The sequence below is a fragment of the Chiloscyllium punctatum genome, chromosome 25 (assembly GCF_047496795.1).
Source record: "Chiloscyllium punctatum isolate Juve2018m chromosome 25, sChiPun1.3, whole genome shotgun sequence".
Classification (NCBI taxonomy): Eukaryota; Metazoa; Chordata; class Chondrichthyes; order Orectolobiformes; family Hemiscylliidae; genus Chiloscyllium; species Chiloscyllium punctatum.
Window position 1 is genome coordinate 60,062,705 of NC_092763.1, and position 18,038 is coordinate 60,080,742.

Sequence of the window (18,038 nt, forward strand, 5' to 3'; positions counted from 1 at the left end):
GTCATAAGAAAATTAAATATCATATGAGTAGCAATGATCCTAAGACCCCGTCCTTACCTCTGTACTGACACTAGCCCAGTTTATAAATGTAATTCTTAGCTTGTGGATATCACTGGAATGATTGGCGATTAATGCCCATCCTTTATTACCTTATGCAGGTTGTGCTGGGGCCTTGGTTTTGAACTGTGGTAGTATATGGTGACAATGCTCCCACAGTGTTGTTTCAGACTAGAAGCCTCCAACGGATTTTAACCGAGTGAAAGTGAAGCAAGGAATAGCAGTAAAAACTGAAAGAACTGTGGATGTTATAAATCAGACAAAAATGGAAGTTGTTGAAAAAGCTCATCAGGGCTGGCAGCAGCTGTGAAGAGAAATCAGAGTTGACGTTTCAGGTCAAGTGACCCTTCCTCAGAAGGAATAACCGTGTATGTCCAAAACAGAATAGCATGTTACAAAAAAGATGTTTTGGAAAAAGGTAATGACCTAATACTGTCTCTTTCGTCTTCATTTCCATTTCTAAGTTTCAAAAAAATGATTGTAGATCCACTGGTCTGTCACTGCAGCAGTGGACACAACCCCTTTTTATTTGTCATGATGAACCTGAACTGGATTTAGTAAGCCCATTGGTATAATTTAACCAATGATCCAGGTATTTATTGAGCTTATCCTTCAAAAGTAAAATGTACTTCCATTTATATCATGTTCAGTATGGCATAATATCCATTTCCTCTTGTTAAGGAAGAGTCAGAAATTCTTCACTTGTGTCACTGAATTTAAGTAAATGGTATGAGGTGGTATGATAAATTGGGGATCATTATTCAAAGGAAAGTTGATAAGTAGGCCATGGCAAACATTTAAAGAGTGTATGGATAATTACAAAAGTTATTCATGCTGGTCTGGCAAAAAAAAGAAACAGGGAAACATGCTCAGACCATGAATAACTAGGGAAATTCGGGACAGTATTAAACCCAAGGAAGAGGTGTACAAATTGACTAAGTAAAGCAAAAGACTTGAGGATTAGGAGCAATTTAGAATCCAGCAAAGGGAGAGAAAAAGACGGATAAAGAGAGAGAGAATAGAGTATGAGAATCAACTTTTAGGAAATATACATACTGATAGTAAACACTTCTATAGGTATGTGAAGAGAAAAAAAAGTAAAGATGAATATAAGTACTCTACAGTCAGAAACAGAAATTTATAATGGGAGCAAAGAAATAGCAGATCAATTAAATACATGCTTTGGTTCTGCCTTCACAAAAGAAGACACATTTGACATCCCAAAAAATATGGGGAACACAGGTTCTAATGGGAAGGAGAAATGGACAGAAGTTATAAGTAGAGAAATGGTATTGGGGAAACTAACAAGATTAAAGACAGATAAATCCCCAAGGGCTGATAAGCTTCATCCCATAGTACCAAAAGAAGTTGCCGTAGAAATAGCAGATGCACTAGTGGTCATCTTCCAAAGTCCCATGGACTTTGGAACAGTTCTTGTATCTAATGTAATCCCACTTTTTAAGAAGAAATGCAGAGAGAAAGCAGTGGGTTATAGACCAGTTAGCTTAACACTGGCAGTGAGGAAAAATGCTAGAGTTCATGATAAAAGATGTAATAACAGAGCACTTGGAAGAGAATGAAAGGATCAGACAGTCAGCATGGATTTACAAAGGGGAAGTGAAGCTTGACAAATCTGCTGGAATTTTTGAGAATGTACCTAATAGAGTGAATAAGGGAGCAGCGATAGCCTCATGGTATTATCACTAGACTATTAATCCAGAGACTCAGCTAATGTTCTGGGGACACTGATTCAAATCCTGCTAACAGCAGATAGTGGAATTTGAATTCAACAGAAAATACCTGCAATTAAGGATCTATTGATGACCATGGATGAGTATTGTTGGAAAACCTATCTGGTTCACTAATGTCCTCCAGGGAAAGAAATCTGCCATCCTCACGTGACTCCAGACCCACATATGTGGTTGACTCTTAATTGAAATGACCTAGCAAGCCATTCAGTTGAGCCAATCTCTATAAAATCTCTTCAAGGGCAACTAGGGATAGGCAATAAATGCTGGCCAGCCAGTAATGCCCACATCTCCCAACCGAACAAAAAAAAGGGGAGGCAATGGATGATGTTTACTTGGATTTTTGGGAGGCTTTCAATTAGGTCCTTCAGAAGAGATTAGCATTCAAAATGAAAGTGCATGGGATTGGAGGTCATGCATTGAAATGAACTGAGAACTGGTTGGCAGACAGAAAACAGTAGGATTGAACAGGTTCAACCCATCCCCTCTCCCCCACCCCCACCACCCCACTAGAGTTTCAGGCAGTGACATGGAGTACTGCAGCCATCGGCGCTTGGACGCCAGCTATTCATGTAATAGTTAATGATTTGGATGAGGCAGCCACAGGTCATATCTCTATGTTTGCAGAAGATTCAAAGCTGGGTGGGAGGGACTGCTGTGAGGAGGATACAAAGAAGCTTCAGTGTGATTTGGACAAGTTAAGTAAGCAAATACATAGCAGATGCAGTGTAATGGATTATTGTGAGGGTTTCCACTTTGGTAGCAAAAATAGGCAAATTATTATCTAAATTGTGAAATTTGGGAAGGGATTGGTGTAGTGAGACCTGGGAGTTCTCATGCACCAGTCGCTGAAAGTAAATGTGTAGGTGCAGCAGGCATTGAAGAAGATAAATGGTATCTCGGCCTTCACAGTGAGAGGATTCAAGTACAGGCACAGGTATGTCTCTCTGCAACTGTACAAGGTATTGGTAAGACCACACCTGGAGTATTGTGTGCAGTTTTGTTCTCCTTATCTGGGGAATGATATTCTGGACTAAGGGAGTGTGAAAAAGGTTTACTAATCTAATTCATGGAATGAGAGTGTGACGATGGGCAAGCAAAGCAGGTCAGGCAGTATCCGAGGAGCAGGAGAATTGATGTCCTGATGAAGGGCTTATGCCTGCTCCTTGGATGCTGCCTGACCTGCTGTGCTTTTCTGCGGCCCACACTTTCTCCTGATTCCTGGAATGACACAACTGAGGGGGGAGTCTTATCAAGACCTATAATATCCTAACAGGATTAGACAGGATTGATGGAGGAAGGATGTTCTCAATGAACATGGAGTCCAGAACCAGGGGGTCTCATCTAAGGATAATGATGGGCCTTTGAGGACAGTGATGAGGAAGAATGTCTTCACCTTGAAAGTGGTAAACTTGTGGAACACTGACACTTTTGAGACAAAAATATTGAATGTTTTCAATGAGTTAGATATGGTTCCTAGGACTAAAGGGATCAAAGAATATGGAGAGAATGGGAGCAGGATACAAAGTTGGATGACCAGCCATGTTGCATGGCAGAAGGCTCAAATGGCTGAATGGCCTACTGCTGCTATATGTTTCTTTTTTCTGTGTCTCTCTTACTGTGGCACTGTTATAATTGCAAAAAAAGAACGAATTGCTGTGATAATAAGGTGCTCCTGTTATTCACACAAACCACTCTTTTTGACTTGCCTGTGCCTGCTTTTTGAAATTGTATAAAACCCTTTTTTTTAATTTCTATTTTGATATGTGGTCATTGACCTGAAACTTTAACGTCATTTCTAGGTGCAAAGATGTTGCCCGACCAGCTGAATATTTCTTGCAGCACCTGTAGGACTTCGCTTTTGTATAAAGCTACTATATCACAGCAGCTTTCCTTGTCATAAGGGAGGTTAATCCTTGTTACAGGTTGAAACACTATTAATGACAGAGTTAGATTTTAGAAGACTTGCACATGCAGTACCTTGTGTGGTTCAGTCATCAACAATTTGCCTTTGAGGCAATTTGACCGATTTTTTTTTGGAAGCTGTACCTAGAATGTGATGAGCCAGTTTAAGTATGAAAATAACAGCTTCAGCTCACCTGTTAAGATCTTGTTAGGGATTGTTGACACTTGAAGAAGGAATTCAAACACTCAATAATTAGCCAAATGAACTAAGCCATAAGATCTTTCACTTTTTAACCAGCAACAAACTTTAATTTGTATATAAAGGGGTATTAAACATATGGTACATGCATGACTAACTTAATATAATTTATAAAGATTTCTGATATAAACTGATATATGAGCATTCCTCATTCCTGAAGAAGGGCTTATGCCTGAAACGTCGATTCTCCTGCTCCTCGGATGCTGCCTGGCCTGCTGTGTTTTTCCAGCACCACATTTTTCACTTTGCTTGGAACCAACTCAGTTGATTCACATTCCATCAGAGTCATTAGTTTCTCTTCAGTATTTCAGTTATTCTCCAAGGCATGTTGGGGGTCCATTGGGTTCCTTCTCTTATCTTTCAGTTAGTTGACCCTCTAATTTCTTCACCAACCTAAATTCCAAATTCCACAGTTCAAACATATGATTGCCCCCAGCTCATGTAGTGGTTTAAAACATCAGAAAATATCTTTGATTTCCAATAGCCCACTTTGTAGTTTCCATTTGCAATCAAGCTGATTACTTCAAGAAGCCCTGCTACCTTTTATTGAGGATTACAGTAGATTTCTTTTCCCTTGGCTTACAGCTAAATAAATCTTAGTTCCCTTACCAATTATGATTAATACCGAATATTAGCCCCCGAATTTCAGGCTACATCCTAGATGATAAATCTAGCACTTCCTGTACTTCAGGTTTGTCTTTATCTCTTGACGTCTATGAAACCACAATCTACAGTTAACCCAAATGTGACAAAGACTCTTAGTCGCTTTTCCAAATATCATCCAGTCTTTCCTGATGGCTATGCTCTAACTGAATTCACAGAGAGAAATTCCAACAGAGACATTTACTAAGTCTGATCTACTTCCATTGGCAGTGTGACATCTTGATGTGTGCCTAGGTAAAGATGCAAATGAACTGCACTTTAATTTCAAAGTTTTCCTTAATTTTGGCAGCCACATGGATAACTTATTCTTCAGTGGAAGTACCTGCAAATGTCACATCTCTGGTGCTTTAGCTAAGTAAGCATGCATGATGTTTATGATCTTGCTTTTCTAGCTGTTAAGCTCTTCAGTTACTGTAGCCACAATCTTTTAAGTGTGTTAACCTTTAAGGTTATTTCAATTGAAATTATTTGGGGTTACTTCTTCAGTTCTTCAATTTCTTAATCAGATGCTTCCAATTTCTGCATAAAGTTCAAGAAATGGAAGCTTTGATATATCCTTAAAATGAATAATTACATTCTGAAATATAAGAATTATGATCTAAGTATTCACAGCTCTCTATACAAAAATGTGAATTTCACATATTATTATCCAAAGTACCGAAGAGTCAGCTTCTCTTGATCTCTTTCTCTTATCCATCTGGTTGATTTTTCTTTTAACCAATTTATTTTTGAACTTTGTTGACCTCTTCTGTTAATTGACTCTGCACAGTTACTATGCTTGGTGTTTTAAAAAAAAGCCTTTTCCAATTTAATGCTGATCAGTTAATTTTCAATCTGTGTTCTGTTGAGAGCCACTTTTTGTTCTATGCATTGATGGTATGATCAGTGGCATTCTTTGACAACATGCAAGTACGAGACTGCTTTATTTTCATATTATTGTCACTGCGGATATTTGGGGGAACATAAATCTTCAGAGGCTTTCGGATGTGGACTGAAGTACTTACTGCATTTAAAACTTTACTTGCCAATCTGGAAATGGCTCAGAATGTATTTACTACATTTGGGAAGAGGCGTGATAAAGGATAATGTTACAGTGGATAATATTAAATTGCTTTCTGATTTTGATGTAACTTAATAAAAATTCTTTGTTTAACCCTTTTATAGGTCGGGTACTGTACTCAATAGGAAAATATTTAGGTTTATCAATACATATGTGCATACATGTGTGAGGCTAAGACATTTAGAAGTTTATCCAAATCTTTTTGAATTGTGAAAATTAAATGTAGCTAAACTTTCAACAGACGTCTTCTGGATGGGAATCAGAATGTTCTACCACATTGGTTGCCAATGTCACTGCATGTCCTAGTGCTCTGTGCTGGATCTAACTGGACTCTGCTAAAAGACTCTCCAGGGAGAAAGTGAGGACTGCAGATGCTGGAGATCAGAGCTGAAAATTGTGTTGGTGGAAAAGCGCAGTAGGTCAGGCAGCATCCAAGGAGCAGGAGAATTGACATTTCGGGCATAAGCCCTTCTTCAGGAATGAGGGGGATGTGCCAAGCAGGCTAAGATAAAAGGTAGGGAGGAGGGACTTGGGGGAAGGGCGTTGGGAATGCGATAGATGGAAGGAGGTTAAAGTGAGGGTGATAGGCCGGAGAGGTGGTGGGGGCGGAGAGGTCGGGAAGAAGATTGCAGGTCAAGAAGGCGGTGCTGAGTCCGAGGGTTGGGACTGAGATAAGATGGAGGGAGGGGAAATGAGAAAGCTGAAGAAATCTGAGTTCATCCCTTGTGGTTGGAGGGTTCCTAGGCGGAAGATGAGGCGCTCTTCCTCCAGGCGTCGTGTTGCCATGGTCTGGCGATGGAGGAGGCCAAGGACCTGCATATCCTTGGCGGGTTGGGAGGGGGAGTTAGTGTTCAGCCATGGGGCGGTTGGGTTGGTTGGTGCGGGTGTCCCAGAGGTATTCTCTGAAACGTTCCGCAAGTAGGCAGCCTGTCTCCCCAATGTAGAGGAGGCCACATCGGGTGCAGCAGATGCAGTAGATGATGTGTGTGGAGGTGCAGGTGAGTTTGTGATGGATATGGAAGGATCCCTTGGGACCTTGGAGGGAAGTGAGGGGGGAGGTGTGGGCACAAGTTTTGCATTTCTTGCGGTTGCAGGGGAAGGTGCCGGGAGTGGAGGTTGGGTTGGTGGGGGGTGTGGACCTGACGAGGGAGTCTCTGAGGGAGTGGTCTTTCTGGAACGCTGATAGGGGAGGGGAGGGAAATATATCCTTGGTGGTGGGGTCTGTTTGGAGGTGGTGGAAATGACAAAGGATAAACAGATCATCCTTCGTCATTTCTGCCACCTCCAAACAGACCTCACCACCAAGGATATATTTCCCTCCCCTCCCCTATCAGCGTTCCAGAAAGACCACTCCCTCCACAACTCCCTCATCTTCCGCCTAGGAACCCTCCAACTATTAGGGATGAATGCAGATTTCTCCGGCTTTCCCATTCCTCCCCCACACCTTATGTCAGTCCCAACCCTCGGACTCAGCACCACCTTCTTCATCTGCAATCTTCTTCCCGACCTCTCCGCGCCTATCACCCTCCCCTTAACCTCCTTCCACCTATCACATTCCCAACGCCCCTCCCCCAAGTCCGTCCTCCCTACCTTTTATCTTCGCCTGCTTGGCACACCCTCCTCATTCCTGAAGAAGAGCTTATCCCAAAACGTTGATTCTCCTGCTCCTTGGATGCTGCCTGACCTGCTGCACTTTTCCAGCAACACATTTTTCAGTGTAAAAGACTCTCCAGCATAGTGAATGAAATTAAAGAAATTGAACATTTTGATACTTTCTTCCAAGAGAAAAGGAGACCATAAAACTTTACCACTGAAATCATATGGTCATTGCAAGTTAGGGAAGGAAATCTAAACTTGCAGGGCTGAAATCTCTTTTTGTGATCATGTGTGCACATTATGTTCATGTGTTGAAAACTTTGCAGGCACATTTGCCTTTAAGGGAATTACTCAGGTGCTATTGTTTAAAGATTATCAGAGCAATTCAGGTGATCTCATTTCTCTGGCATGCATTTGATGATATAATTTACATAAGAATTGCAGTTTACAATAGGCTAGTGAAATAAGTTAAGCCTGTCGATTTGCTGATGTTTTATTTTCCTTCTGGTAGAGTCTCTGGGGGTGAGCAATCTCGGTGATCGGTGGTCTATCCTGCAAGGAGTGAAGTGTTTGTTTGAACAAGATGCTGTTTACTTGGAGGAACACAGCCAGTTACTGCACCGGCATGAGCTCTCCACAATAGCTGAGGAGGATATTGAAAAGAGTGAAACAGGTACTTTGTAACCATTACTATAAAAGGCACACCTATGTTACTGCACTGAACAGCAATTCGGGACCGAGGAGCAATTGCCAAAATTTAAAAACAACTTTCCATAAATTAAGACTTGGTTTTCAAAAGCACAAGCTATGTTTGATATGTTGTGAGGCAGACTTTTCTCCATGTACCATGATGGAAGAATGAGTTGTAAATTTGTTGTACTGCTTGCTATTGTTTATTATATGAAAACAATGGGCAATGTAAATGTGCACATGAAGCCAGTTTATCCTTGGGGTAAGGTGAATTTTTCATGTCATCTTTGCTAGTGTTTTATGCAAGACCATACCATAAGTAAAACTCGTTATGAATCTCATGGTATCATTTTACATTTTATGTGCGAAACATATCCAGTAATATATCACAAGTGACTTTAGATTTCTTAAATGAAGAAAAACACTTGCATTAATCATGCATCTTTCACAATCTTAGGATGTCCCAAAAAAAAACTTTACAGTCAATTATGTACTTTTTTCAAGTATAGATAACTTTGTAATGTAGGAATGAATGGTGTCGGGAGTTGGTCCCCAAACAACAATATGATAATCGAAGTGGGCGGGAGATAGAAACATAATCTCCTTACACATTTTAATCGACATTTTTAATCAACCTGCAACTCTGGAGCAGATAGACTCGAACCTGGGCCTTAAGAACCCTGTTGAGCTATGTTATGACATGCGTTTGGCATAGATGGGACCTGATACCAGGCCTCCTGACCACTGTGCCAAAAGGAATTTTGATATTTTTACTATACAGAGACACTTTTACACACCACCTCGAGAGCAGATGAGACTTGAACCTGGGCTTCACTAGGACCCTTCTTATATCTGGAAGTGATATTGTCCACTACCACAGTTGTATTGCAAAACAGAATTGCTTTTCCCATTACCAAATCACCTGAGGCAATTTTTATCTATCAACCACCACTATAAATCACCTGTATTTTCCAGTTAATTAATTTACATGAAAAGCCTGTTAAGGTCAAAACAGATGATCAAAGGAGAGAAATCAGCATTAGTGTTTCACATCGAGTCACCCTTTCTCAGGATTGAGTTTCTGAGGAAAGATGATTCGACTTGAAACGTCAACTCTGATTTCTCTCCACAGATGCTGCCAGACCTGTTGAGCTTTTCCAGCAATTACTGTTTTTGTCTCTGATTTACAGCATCTGTAGTTTTCTCTTTTTTTTAACAAGTATGTTGTCAGGTTTGGAGGTTTTGAGCTATGGGGAGAGGCTGAATAGGCTGTGCCTATTGTCCCTGGAGTGTTGGAGCTGAGGAGTGACCTTATAGAAGTTTATAAAATCATGACGGACATGGATAAGGTAAATAGTCCAAAACTCGAGGGCATAGGTTTAAAGTGAGAGGGGAAAAATTTAAAAGGGACCCAAAGGCAACTTTTTCATGCAGGTGATGGTGCATGCATGGAAAAATTTGCCAGAGGAAATAATTGAGGCTAGTACAGTTACAACATTTAAAATGCACCTGGATGGGTACATAAATAGGAAGTGTTTAGAGGAATATGGGACAAATGGAGCTAGGTTAGTTTAGGATATCTCGTCAGTATGGATGAGTTGGACCGAAGAGTCTGTTTTCAGGCTGTACTTCTCTATCACTCGAATTAAAGTAAATAAAAAGTACAAGGGTATGACCAAAGGGATTCACTTGAACAATTAGGAGAAAATATTGAAAGAGTCACCAAATGATGTAAATTTTCTTGAATATTACCTTGTTCCATGTCTTGTCCTTCTACTGTTATCTCCTCATTCACCACTGAAGCCCTGGAAATTGCTTGAATTTCAGTTGGTGCGTCCTTACTTTGAGTCAGCTTTGCTCATTTTTCTCTCCCTCCTACTGCAAGAAATAAATAATCAATAACTAAAACATATTATGTAATTCATCAATGTCTCGTACGTAGCTGAGAATCTGATACATCTGCAGATACTAACTAATGAATCTGCATGATGTTTTAATGCACGTGTCAATCAGAGTCCCTAGAGTGTGCAAGCAGGCCATTCAACCCATCAAGTCTACACAGACCCTCTGAAGAGCATCCTACCCAGACCTACGCCCCTACACTATCCCTGTAACCTCATGACTAATCCACTTAATCTACACACCCCTGAACATGATGGGGCAAGTCCATATAACCTTTACATTGTTGGAATATCGTGGCAGCCTTTCAATTTTGTTGAATTTGAATAAAGGATAACAGTAGGTATGTACAATATTCATACTGTGTTTACCTGAATTACAAAAATACAGCAATTTTATACATTGCTCTCAATGCTGCTTTGTTGTGCAGAGATGGGAAAATACTGGCAATATAGGGAACAATTTCACCAAAATTCATCAAAAGTATTTGTTCTTGCAGCAAGGTGATTCAACACTGTTGCCTCAATGACAGGGAACTGGGTTCGATTCCACCCTCTGGTGACTGTGTGGAGTTTGCACATTCTCCCTGTGTCTGCGTGGATTTCTTCCAGGTGCTCCAGTGTCCTCCCACAGTTGAAAGATGTGCAAGATAGGTAAATTGGCCATGTTAAATTGTCCATAGTGTCCAAGGATGTGCAGGCTAGGTGGATTAGCCCTGGGAAATGCAGGGTTACGGGGATCGGGTAGAGGGGTGGATCTTGGCAGTATGCTCTTTGGAGGGTTGGTATGGACTCGATGGACCAAATGACCTGCTTCCACACTGTAGGGATTCTCTGATTCTATGAATTTGAAATGATAAGTGAAGGCTGTTGTGCAAGAAACATTTGGTGTAACATTATCGCTCAATGCGAACGTAACTTTATTTTCACTCATCTTGTCATGGTAGTATGTGATAAAACTAAGTTATCCTAGACACTTTGAGCGAACTATTCCCTTTATTGCATAAGTTATACTTGATTCATGTAACAGAGTAGAACTATTTTTGTCTTTAAAAGTGGCAATTCGTGATATTTTAGATGAAAATGGATCATTTCTGATCAGCTGTGTTGGGTATTTTATCAGAGTTTGGAGTCTGAATTCTGAATGATTCTCGTGATGTTTAAAGCACACTTAAACTAATTTTATAATTTGAATGAAGATGTTCTTGTGCAGAAAAAACTTACGATCTTCAGTGTTCAAAACCATTGGATTTGATTAATTAAAGGGGAAAAAACTATAAAATATGGAAATCTGAACAATAAACAGCGTGCAGGAAATGTACAGCAGGTCATACAGAAGCTGTGAAACACAAAGATCAGATAATATGTTGTATGTGGTCATTCATCAGAACATTAAATTTTTTAATTTAGAAGGAAACCACCAAAAATGCTGAATTTTGGGAGAGTTCAGAACCAGAGGGTGAAAATTTCAGAGTTAACGGGTTGCACATTCAAAAGAGATGTGAAGAAATTTCATCTGTGTTGTGAATCTGTGGAATTTTTTTACCACAAAAGAGTTGTTAAGGTAAGGTCATTAAGTATGTTGAAGGCTGAAATAGGTTTTTAATCTGTAAAGAAATCAAGGATTATGGGGAAAAGACAGGAAAGTGGAGTTGAGGCTTATCAGTTTCACCATGATCTCTTTGATCATAGGAGCAGACTCGATGGGATGATTAGCCTACTATGCTCCTGTGTCTTATGCTGTAATTGGTTTTAAGGACTTTTGCTCTTGCTTCAACTGCATTAGAAATGAGATTGGTAGTTTCCATTTTTGAAAAGATATAGCTGTGGTATACAGCAATTGATTTTATAGAAGGTGTAGCCGTCCTTGATAAAATTATGTGTTGGTATATATTACAGAATTAGTTTATAAGAAATCCATAAGGGGTAGAACCACATTCCAAACAGCTTAATCATTGCACATTCACAGTTGAGCTGAATTGTATTATTGATTCATTTCTTTTAAACAGCAGCTGGACAATAGCACTATTTACTTTTACATGCCTCTCTGTCTGAATGGTGAAATGACAGAATAACCTGTCATGTGACAGGCTGTTTATTCTATCCTTGGCAATCCAAGTAATTGTATAGTTGCCAGAGTGAAAAAGAATGATACGTTTGAAAGAACAGAGTTTTGTGTATGAGGAGGATCTTACCTCATTCACTTCCAACACTGATTTTTCTTCCTAGGCCCTTTTTTTTTGGCTGAAGGTTGAAATTAATGCTGAGCTACAGTTTTTGTGAATGCGACCCAGTTGTCACGTTGTCAAGTCGTCATTTCTTCAGAGTCAGCAATTGACCACAGAAGGAAAAAGTCTGCATTTGTATGGTTGTTCATTTCCTGACATTTAGGACATCTCCTAGCACTTGACAATCAATGAAGAGCGGAGGACCTACCTTTTATTATTAGTCCAATTTTGTTCTTGCGAGATGTTCTTGCATTGGCTTCTCATAAGACAGTTAGAAATAGTCATAATCCTGTTTCTTTTTTTCTCCAATTGTCTACAGATACTCAGGCCAACCAAAGAAAATTTCTCCCTCAATCTATGCCTTTCACATTACAGTCATAACCCAGATACATAGGAGCATAGGGGCAAGAGTCCCAATTTAGTCTGATGAGACTGCCCCACCATTCAATGCATTCATGGTTTATTGAACACTTCAATCTTATTAACTCACCCTTTCCCCTAACCCTGTTCTCCACTGATAATCAGAAGTCGAACAATCTCTACTTTTAAGCACATGTAAAGACTGAGCTTCCACAGTTCCCTGGAATCAATGTAGGTTCATCGAGCACAGGATGTTAGGGGACTAGGGCTTGCTGCAAATTGAGAAGTTAATAGAAGAGGTTTTGATGCCCCAAAATTTACAGAGAGTGGAATGTGGGAAATAGTGAGGAAAATTGTTGGAATTGTTGAGCTTGCATCTAAGAAAAGCATGAATGAGAGATTCAGCAGCTGATGAGCTAAGATGATTTTTGAGAGAAATTATGTAGATTTAGAGATGTCATAAGCCTAAATTTGAAAGCCCACCTCAGGATTAAATGTAGCGTCAAGGTGGCAAATAGACCCACTTAATCCCAGACTGTTGCCAGAGAAAGAAACAAATTGTGATGGCTTCAGTCTTCCCAAAAATTAATTGGTAGAAATTTCAGCTCATCTAGTATTGGATGTTGTATAAACAGGTCTGATGATTTAGCAACAGTGGAAGAATTCAGAGAGGTTCTAGTGAAGTAGAGTTGAGAAATATTGGCTAACTCATATATTAATAATTATAATTGAGAGCTACCTAGTTTGTCTAGTTCGTTACAAAACCAAATGTACCAATTATGCACTGAGTCAGTGAGGAAATGAGAAAATAGAAGATTTATTGTTTTTCACAATCAGATGGTTCTTTTAGATCTTCATTATGCATTTGTCTATGGAAAAATGAATAAGGCAAGTATTCGGTTCTGAAAGCATTCTTCTGTGATTCTATTCTGAATCTTCTACAGTTTTTAAAAGTCTTTTATTTGTGCATAAGTACTAAAAAAATGTTAAGCACAATTAGAATTTTATGAATCTCATTGTATATTATCTTTACTCATTGTGCTAATACTTTTTCTTCTTAAAGGAAAAGCTCATTTTGATGTCCAGTATCTGCAAGACATTCACAGAACACACGGGCTTGAAATGAGAAATTCAGAAGAAGGAGCAAGTGGGACAGTTCTACAGCGTTTGTTGCAAGAGCAGCTCAGATATGGAAACCCCACTGAGAATCGAAATCTCCTTGCCTTGCACCAGCAAGCCACAGTAAATGTCATTGCCTACAACAGTAATGGGTCTGTAGTACCTACAAACGATGGTCTGACACAAGATGAGCGTCAAGTGGTCACACATTCTGCACGACAGGAACCCCAAGGCCAGGAGCTGCAAGTTGACAATAGTGTCATGGAGAAGCAGCTGCAGACCAGAGCAGCACAAGCACAAAATAACGAGGAACTGCCAACTTATGAAGAAGCGAAGGTCCAATCACAATTTTTTAGAGGACAGCAACATACAGCAGCAGGAACTGCTTTCTTTGTTACTGGAATAAATAACCAGAAGATGAGAACTGAAGGGCGGTCCACAGTCCAGAGGCTGGGTACTGGAAAGGTTCACCAAGATGATGGGCTTAAAGACTTGAAACAAGGTCATGTTCGTTCTCTCAGTGAGCGGCTTATGCAGCTCTCCTTAGCTACAAGTGGTGTAAAAGCACAATCTTCAATTGCAAGTAGTGTGATTTCGTCCCAACAGGCGAATGAATTCTACACACATGCTGGGCATGTTTTGTCTCAGACATCCATAAAGGGAATAGACCCTAGGGGGCCTCCACCTGAATATCCTTACAAAAATATGTCAACTTTACCTGTTACTTCCAAGGCTCAGGACTATGGCAATTTCTACAGTGACGTTAGACTGGGAATGACAACGGAAGGTTTAAAGCCTTCTCCAACCTCTCAGCAACACATTAAGCCAGATGCTCCTGTTATGAGGTACCAACCACCTCCTGAGTATGGGGCCGTCAGGTACGTAAAGAGGGACCATTCTAAAGTCCTGGTCTCCAGTGCAATTTTATCTTTATGGGAAAAGTAAAGGGCAAAGTCTCAGTTTATGATTTGACATTGAGCACACGGTGCAGAAATAACCCCAATGGAACAGATGTAAGTTATTGTTTATGTTCCACAAAGAATTCCTTCCACCCTAATCTAATCTCCTCAGCATAACTTTATATTTTGTGTCGACCTCCTCTACTTATCCAACTTACCTTAAATTATGCTATTCATCATAACAACTATTTTTGGTATTAAGTAAAACTTTCCTTATAAATTTTAAAGACCTTTTACAATCTTAGAAAACCACAATAGGGTCATCTGTCAGTCATTTATTAGAGGATGACTGATGATGTACTTGATCTTTCCTGTTGGTTATAATCTACAAGTTCAAGTTCATTCTTGTAAATCCTCTCACCAGTGCATGTGTATTCTCCTCATCATATGGGAATTAGAACACTCAAGATTTTTCAAGGAAGGTATAACCAAAGCTCTGTGCAAGTTGTATTCTGTTAGAACAAAAAAGATGAATATGAAAGTAGTTTGTGGTAAGTTACAGGATCTTGCTCTAGTATTCATTTTCCATGTTAGAATTCAGTGATCATCATTCATTCTTTAACTGAATAGGTCTGTTTGAGCCAAGCTCAATCCAGTGCTTGCCTGATGCTCCCACATGCATACTTTCCATTGTGGTTTATTGATTAGCATTTAGATTTTTGCTTCTCTTCCCTTCTGTCTTCCCAGTTCAAGGTGTTGAAGTCAGCTTGACTGCTGCTCTGATAGGGATAACTGACTAGTATAGATAATAGATCAAACCTGGTAACCATCTTGGCCTGTATAGAGCTGTACATGTATGTTCTGGCCTCAAACTTGTGGCCAACTGTTCCATAATAGTCTACAGGAAGGGCTGAGAGATTAAACCACATACCATACCAACATAATAAATGTGTAAGAGGCCAGAGATGGAGAAGGACGTGTTTTGAAGGTTTATAGAACTGGTGGAGGTTACAGTAGTAGGGTAGGCAAAGCCATGGAAGAATTGGATATCTAAGATAAGAAATTGAATCTTGGGGTGTTGCTGAACTGGGAACCATTGCAGCTTGATGTGTTTCATAGCGATTTAGATGAGTTCAGGATTATGGAGGTTGAAAGCAGAAAACTAGCAGAAGGGACTCCGTGTCTGTCTGAATGGCAATGCTAAAATGGCACACACAACTGCTTTTTAATATTTATCCCACAAAATTGCAGTTGAAACCCAATATTTTCAATTTCTGGACATCTATTTGGGTTACATTGAGTGCTGTCCTGTAATGAAAACATTGTTCTGTTGGTTTAACAGTTATAACAGTAGAGAAAATAGACTTCGATAGGGGATCATGGAGTTATCTTATTGGCCCTTGCTTTGATCTTTTTGTTTTACTTCCCCCACGACTTTTCTATGTTTTTGGAGTGGTATGTTCTGTGACTGACTTACTATTACAGAAACAAGTTTGTGTCACGTTCTAAGGCACCAAAACTGACAACTCCATAAAGTGCAAAATTATCTTCATTAAAAAATAGAAACTAATTATCTTCCTTGAAGGATTTGACTCTGATTCCCAGATGCAAGTAATCCTTCAGTTTCTTTGCTCATTGAATGTTCTTCAGGAATAAACCTACGCAACCACAGTCTGGGCTACTTGACCATGCCGGCATTGCAATTATACATGTACGTTGAGCAGAAAGTTTACTTCCAAAAAGATTTTGAACTGAAATTCCTCATATTAATGAGCAGAAACATTTACCAAAGTTCTATGTGATCTTTTACTTTCCCAAATATTCCCTACAGAAATAATGCCAGAAGATTGGAGGATAGCAAATGTTGTGACCTTGTTCAAGAAAGAAGGTAGAGACAACCCTAATAATTATAGACTAGTGAGTCTTACTTCAGTTGTGGGTAAAGTGTTGGAAAAGGTTATAAGAGAGAGGATTTATAACCACCTACAGAGGAATAAGGTGATACGGGATAGTGAACACAGTTTTGTGAAGGGTAGGTCATGCCTCACAAACCTTATTGAGTTCTTTGAGATGGTGACTAAACAGGTGGATGAGGGTAAAATGGTTGATGTAGTATATATGGATTTCAGTAAGGTGTTTGATAAGGTTCCCCATGGTAGGCTATTGCACAAAATATGGAGGCATGGGATTGAGGATGATTTAGCAGAAATTGGCTAGCTGAAAGAAGACTGATTGAACTGAAAGAAGTGGTGGTTTATGGGAAATGTTTATCCTGGAGTTCAGTTACTAGCAGTGTACTATGAGGATCTGTTTTGGGGCCACTGCTGTTTGTCATTTTTATAAATAACCTAAATGAGTCAGAGTAGGATCTGTTAGTAAATTTGCCGATAACGCTAAGGGAGGTGGAGTTGTGGATAGTGCTGAAGGATGTTGCAGGTTACAGTGGAACATAGATAAGCTGTAGAACTGGTCTGAGAGGTGGCAAATGAAGTTTAATGTGGCAAAGTGTGAGATGATTCACTTTGGAAGGAGCAACGGGAATAAAGAGTACTGGGCTAAAGGTAAGATTCTTGGTAGTGTGGATGAGCAGAGAGATCTCTGTGTCCATGTACATAAATCCTTGAAAGTTGCCACCCAGATTGGTTGAGTTGTTAAGAAGGTATATGGTGTGTTAGCTTTTATAGGTAGAGGGATTGAGTTTCAGAGCCACGAGGTCATTCTGCAGCTGTACAAAATTCTGGTGCGGTCGCACTTGGAATATTGTGTGCAGTTTTGGTCACCGCATTATAGGAAGGATGTGGAAGCTTTGGAAATTGTGTAGAGGAGATTTACTCGAATGTTGCCTGGTATGGAGGGAAGGTGTTACAAGGAAAGACTGAGGGACTTGAGGCTGTTTTTGTTAGAGAGAAGGAGGTTTAGAGGTGACTTAATTGAGACACACAAGATGTTCAGAGTATTAGATAGGGTGGACAGTGAGAGCCTTTTTTCCTCGGATGGTGATTGGTAGCACGAGCGGACATAATTTTAAATTGAGGGGTGATAGATATAGGACAGATGCCAGAGGGAGTTTGTTTACTCAATGAGTAGTAGAGGGGTAGAATGTACTGCCTGCAACAGTAGTGAACTCGCCAACTTTAAGGGCATTTAAATGATAATTGGATAAACATATGGATGGAAATGGAATAGTATAGGAGAGATAGACTTCAGGTAGGTGCAACATTGAGGCCCGAAGGGCCTGTACTGAGCTGTAAAGCTGTATTCGAATACAGTTGGTGGAGTAACTGATGAAAACCTTGGCAGAAATGCAGAACTATAATTTGTAGCATTTTCATTTGCCATATGTTAATTACCTTTTGAGTATTTTATGATTGTACAACCCTGAGTGGGAGCAGAGCAGCAGTTCCTATGGGATCTGTGGACAAGATAGAGCATTGGATCCTGATGGTCTTCTTTGACTTGGTCATCTGATAACACGTTACAATATGAAATCGTAGCCTTTCTTGTCCTGTGGTAAGCCCATACTTGTAATTATATCCAGTTTTTACAGTATTCACTT

The 18,038-nt window shown here is 39.8% G+C and overlaps 1 protein-coding gene and 1 long non-coding RNA gene across 4 annotated transcripts in view; one reads left to right on the plus strand and one right to left on the minus strand.

Moving 5' to 3' along the window:
- amot (angiomotin) overlaps positions 1 to 18,038 on the plus strand; it is a 128,119-nt gene that overhangs the window by 67,418 nt on the left and 42,663 nt on the right. For all 3 annotated transcript variants that reach the window (XM_072595363.1, XM_072595364.1, XM_072595366.1), the window contains 2 exons: positions 7,800 to 7,961; positions 13,528 to 14,461. In XM_072595363.1, coding sequence (XP_072451464.1) covers positions 7,800 to 7,961; positions 13,528 to 14,461 — 1,096 coding nt within the window. The remainder of the gene's footprint in view (positions 1 to 7,799; positions 7,962 to 13,527; positions 14,462 to 18,038) is intronic.
- LOC140495985 (uncharacterized) overlaps positions 4,951 to 18,038 on the minus strand; it is a 108,451-nt gene continuing 95,363 nt past the window's right edge. Inside the window, exons 3-4 of the long non-coding RNA XR_011964136.1 lie at positions 9,731 to 9,856; positions 4,951 to 5,151 (exon numbers count right to left, since the gene is read on the minus strand). This is a non-coding gene — a long non-coding RNA (uncharacterized lncRNA). The remainder of the gene's footprint in view (positions 5,152 to 9,730; positions 9,857 to 18,038) is intronic.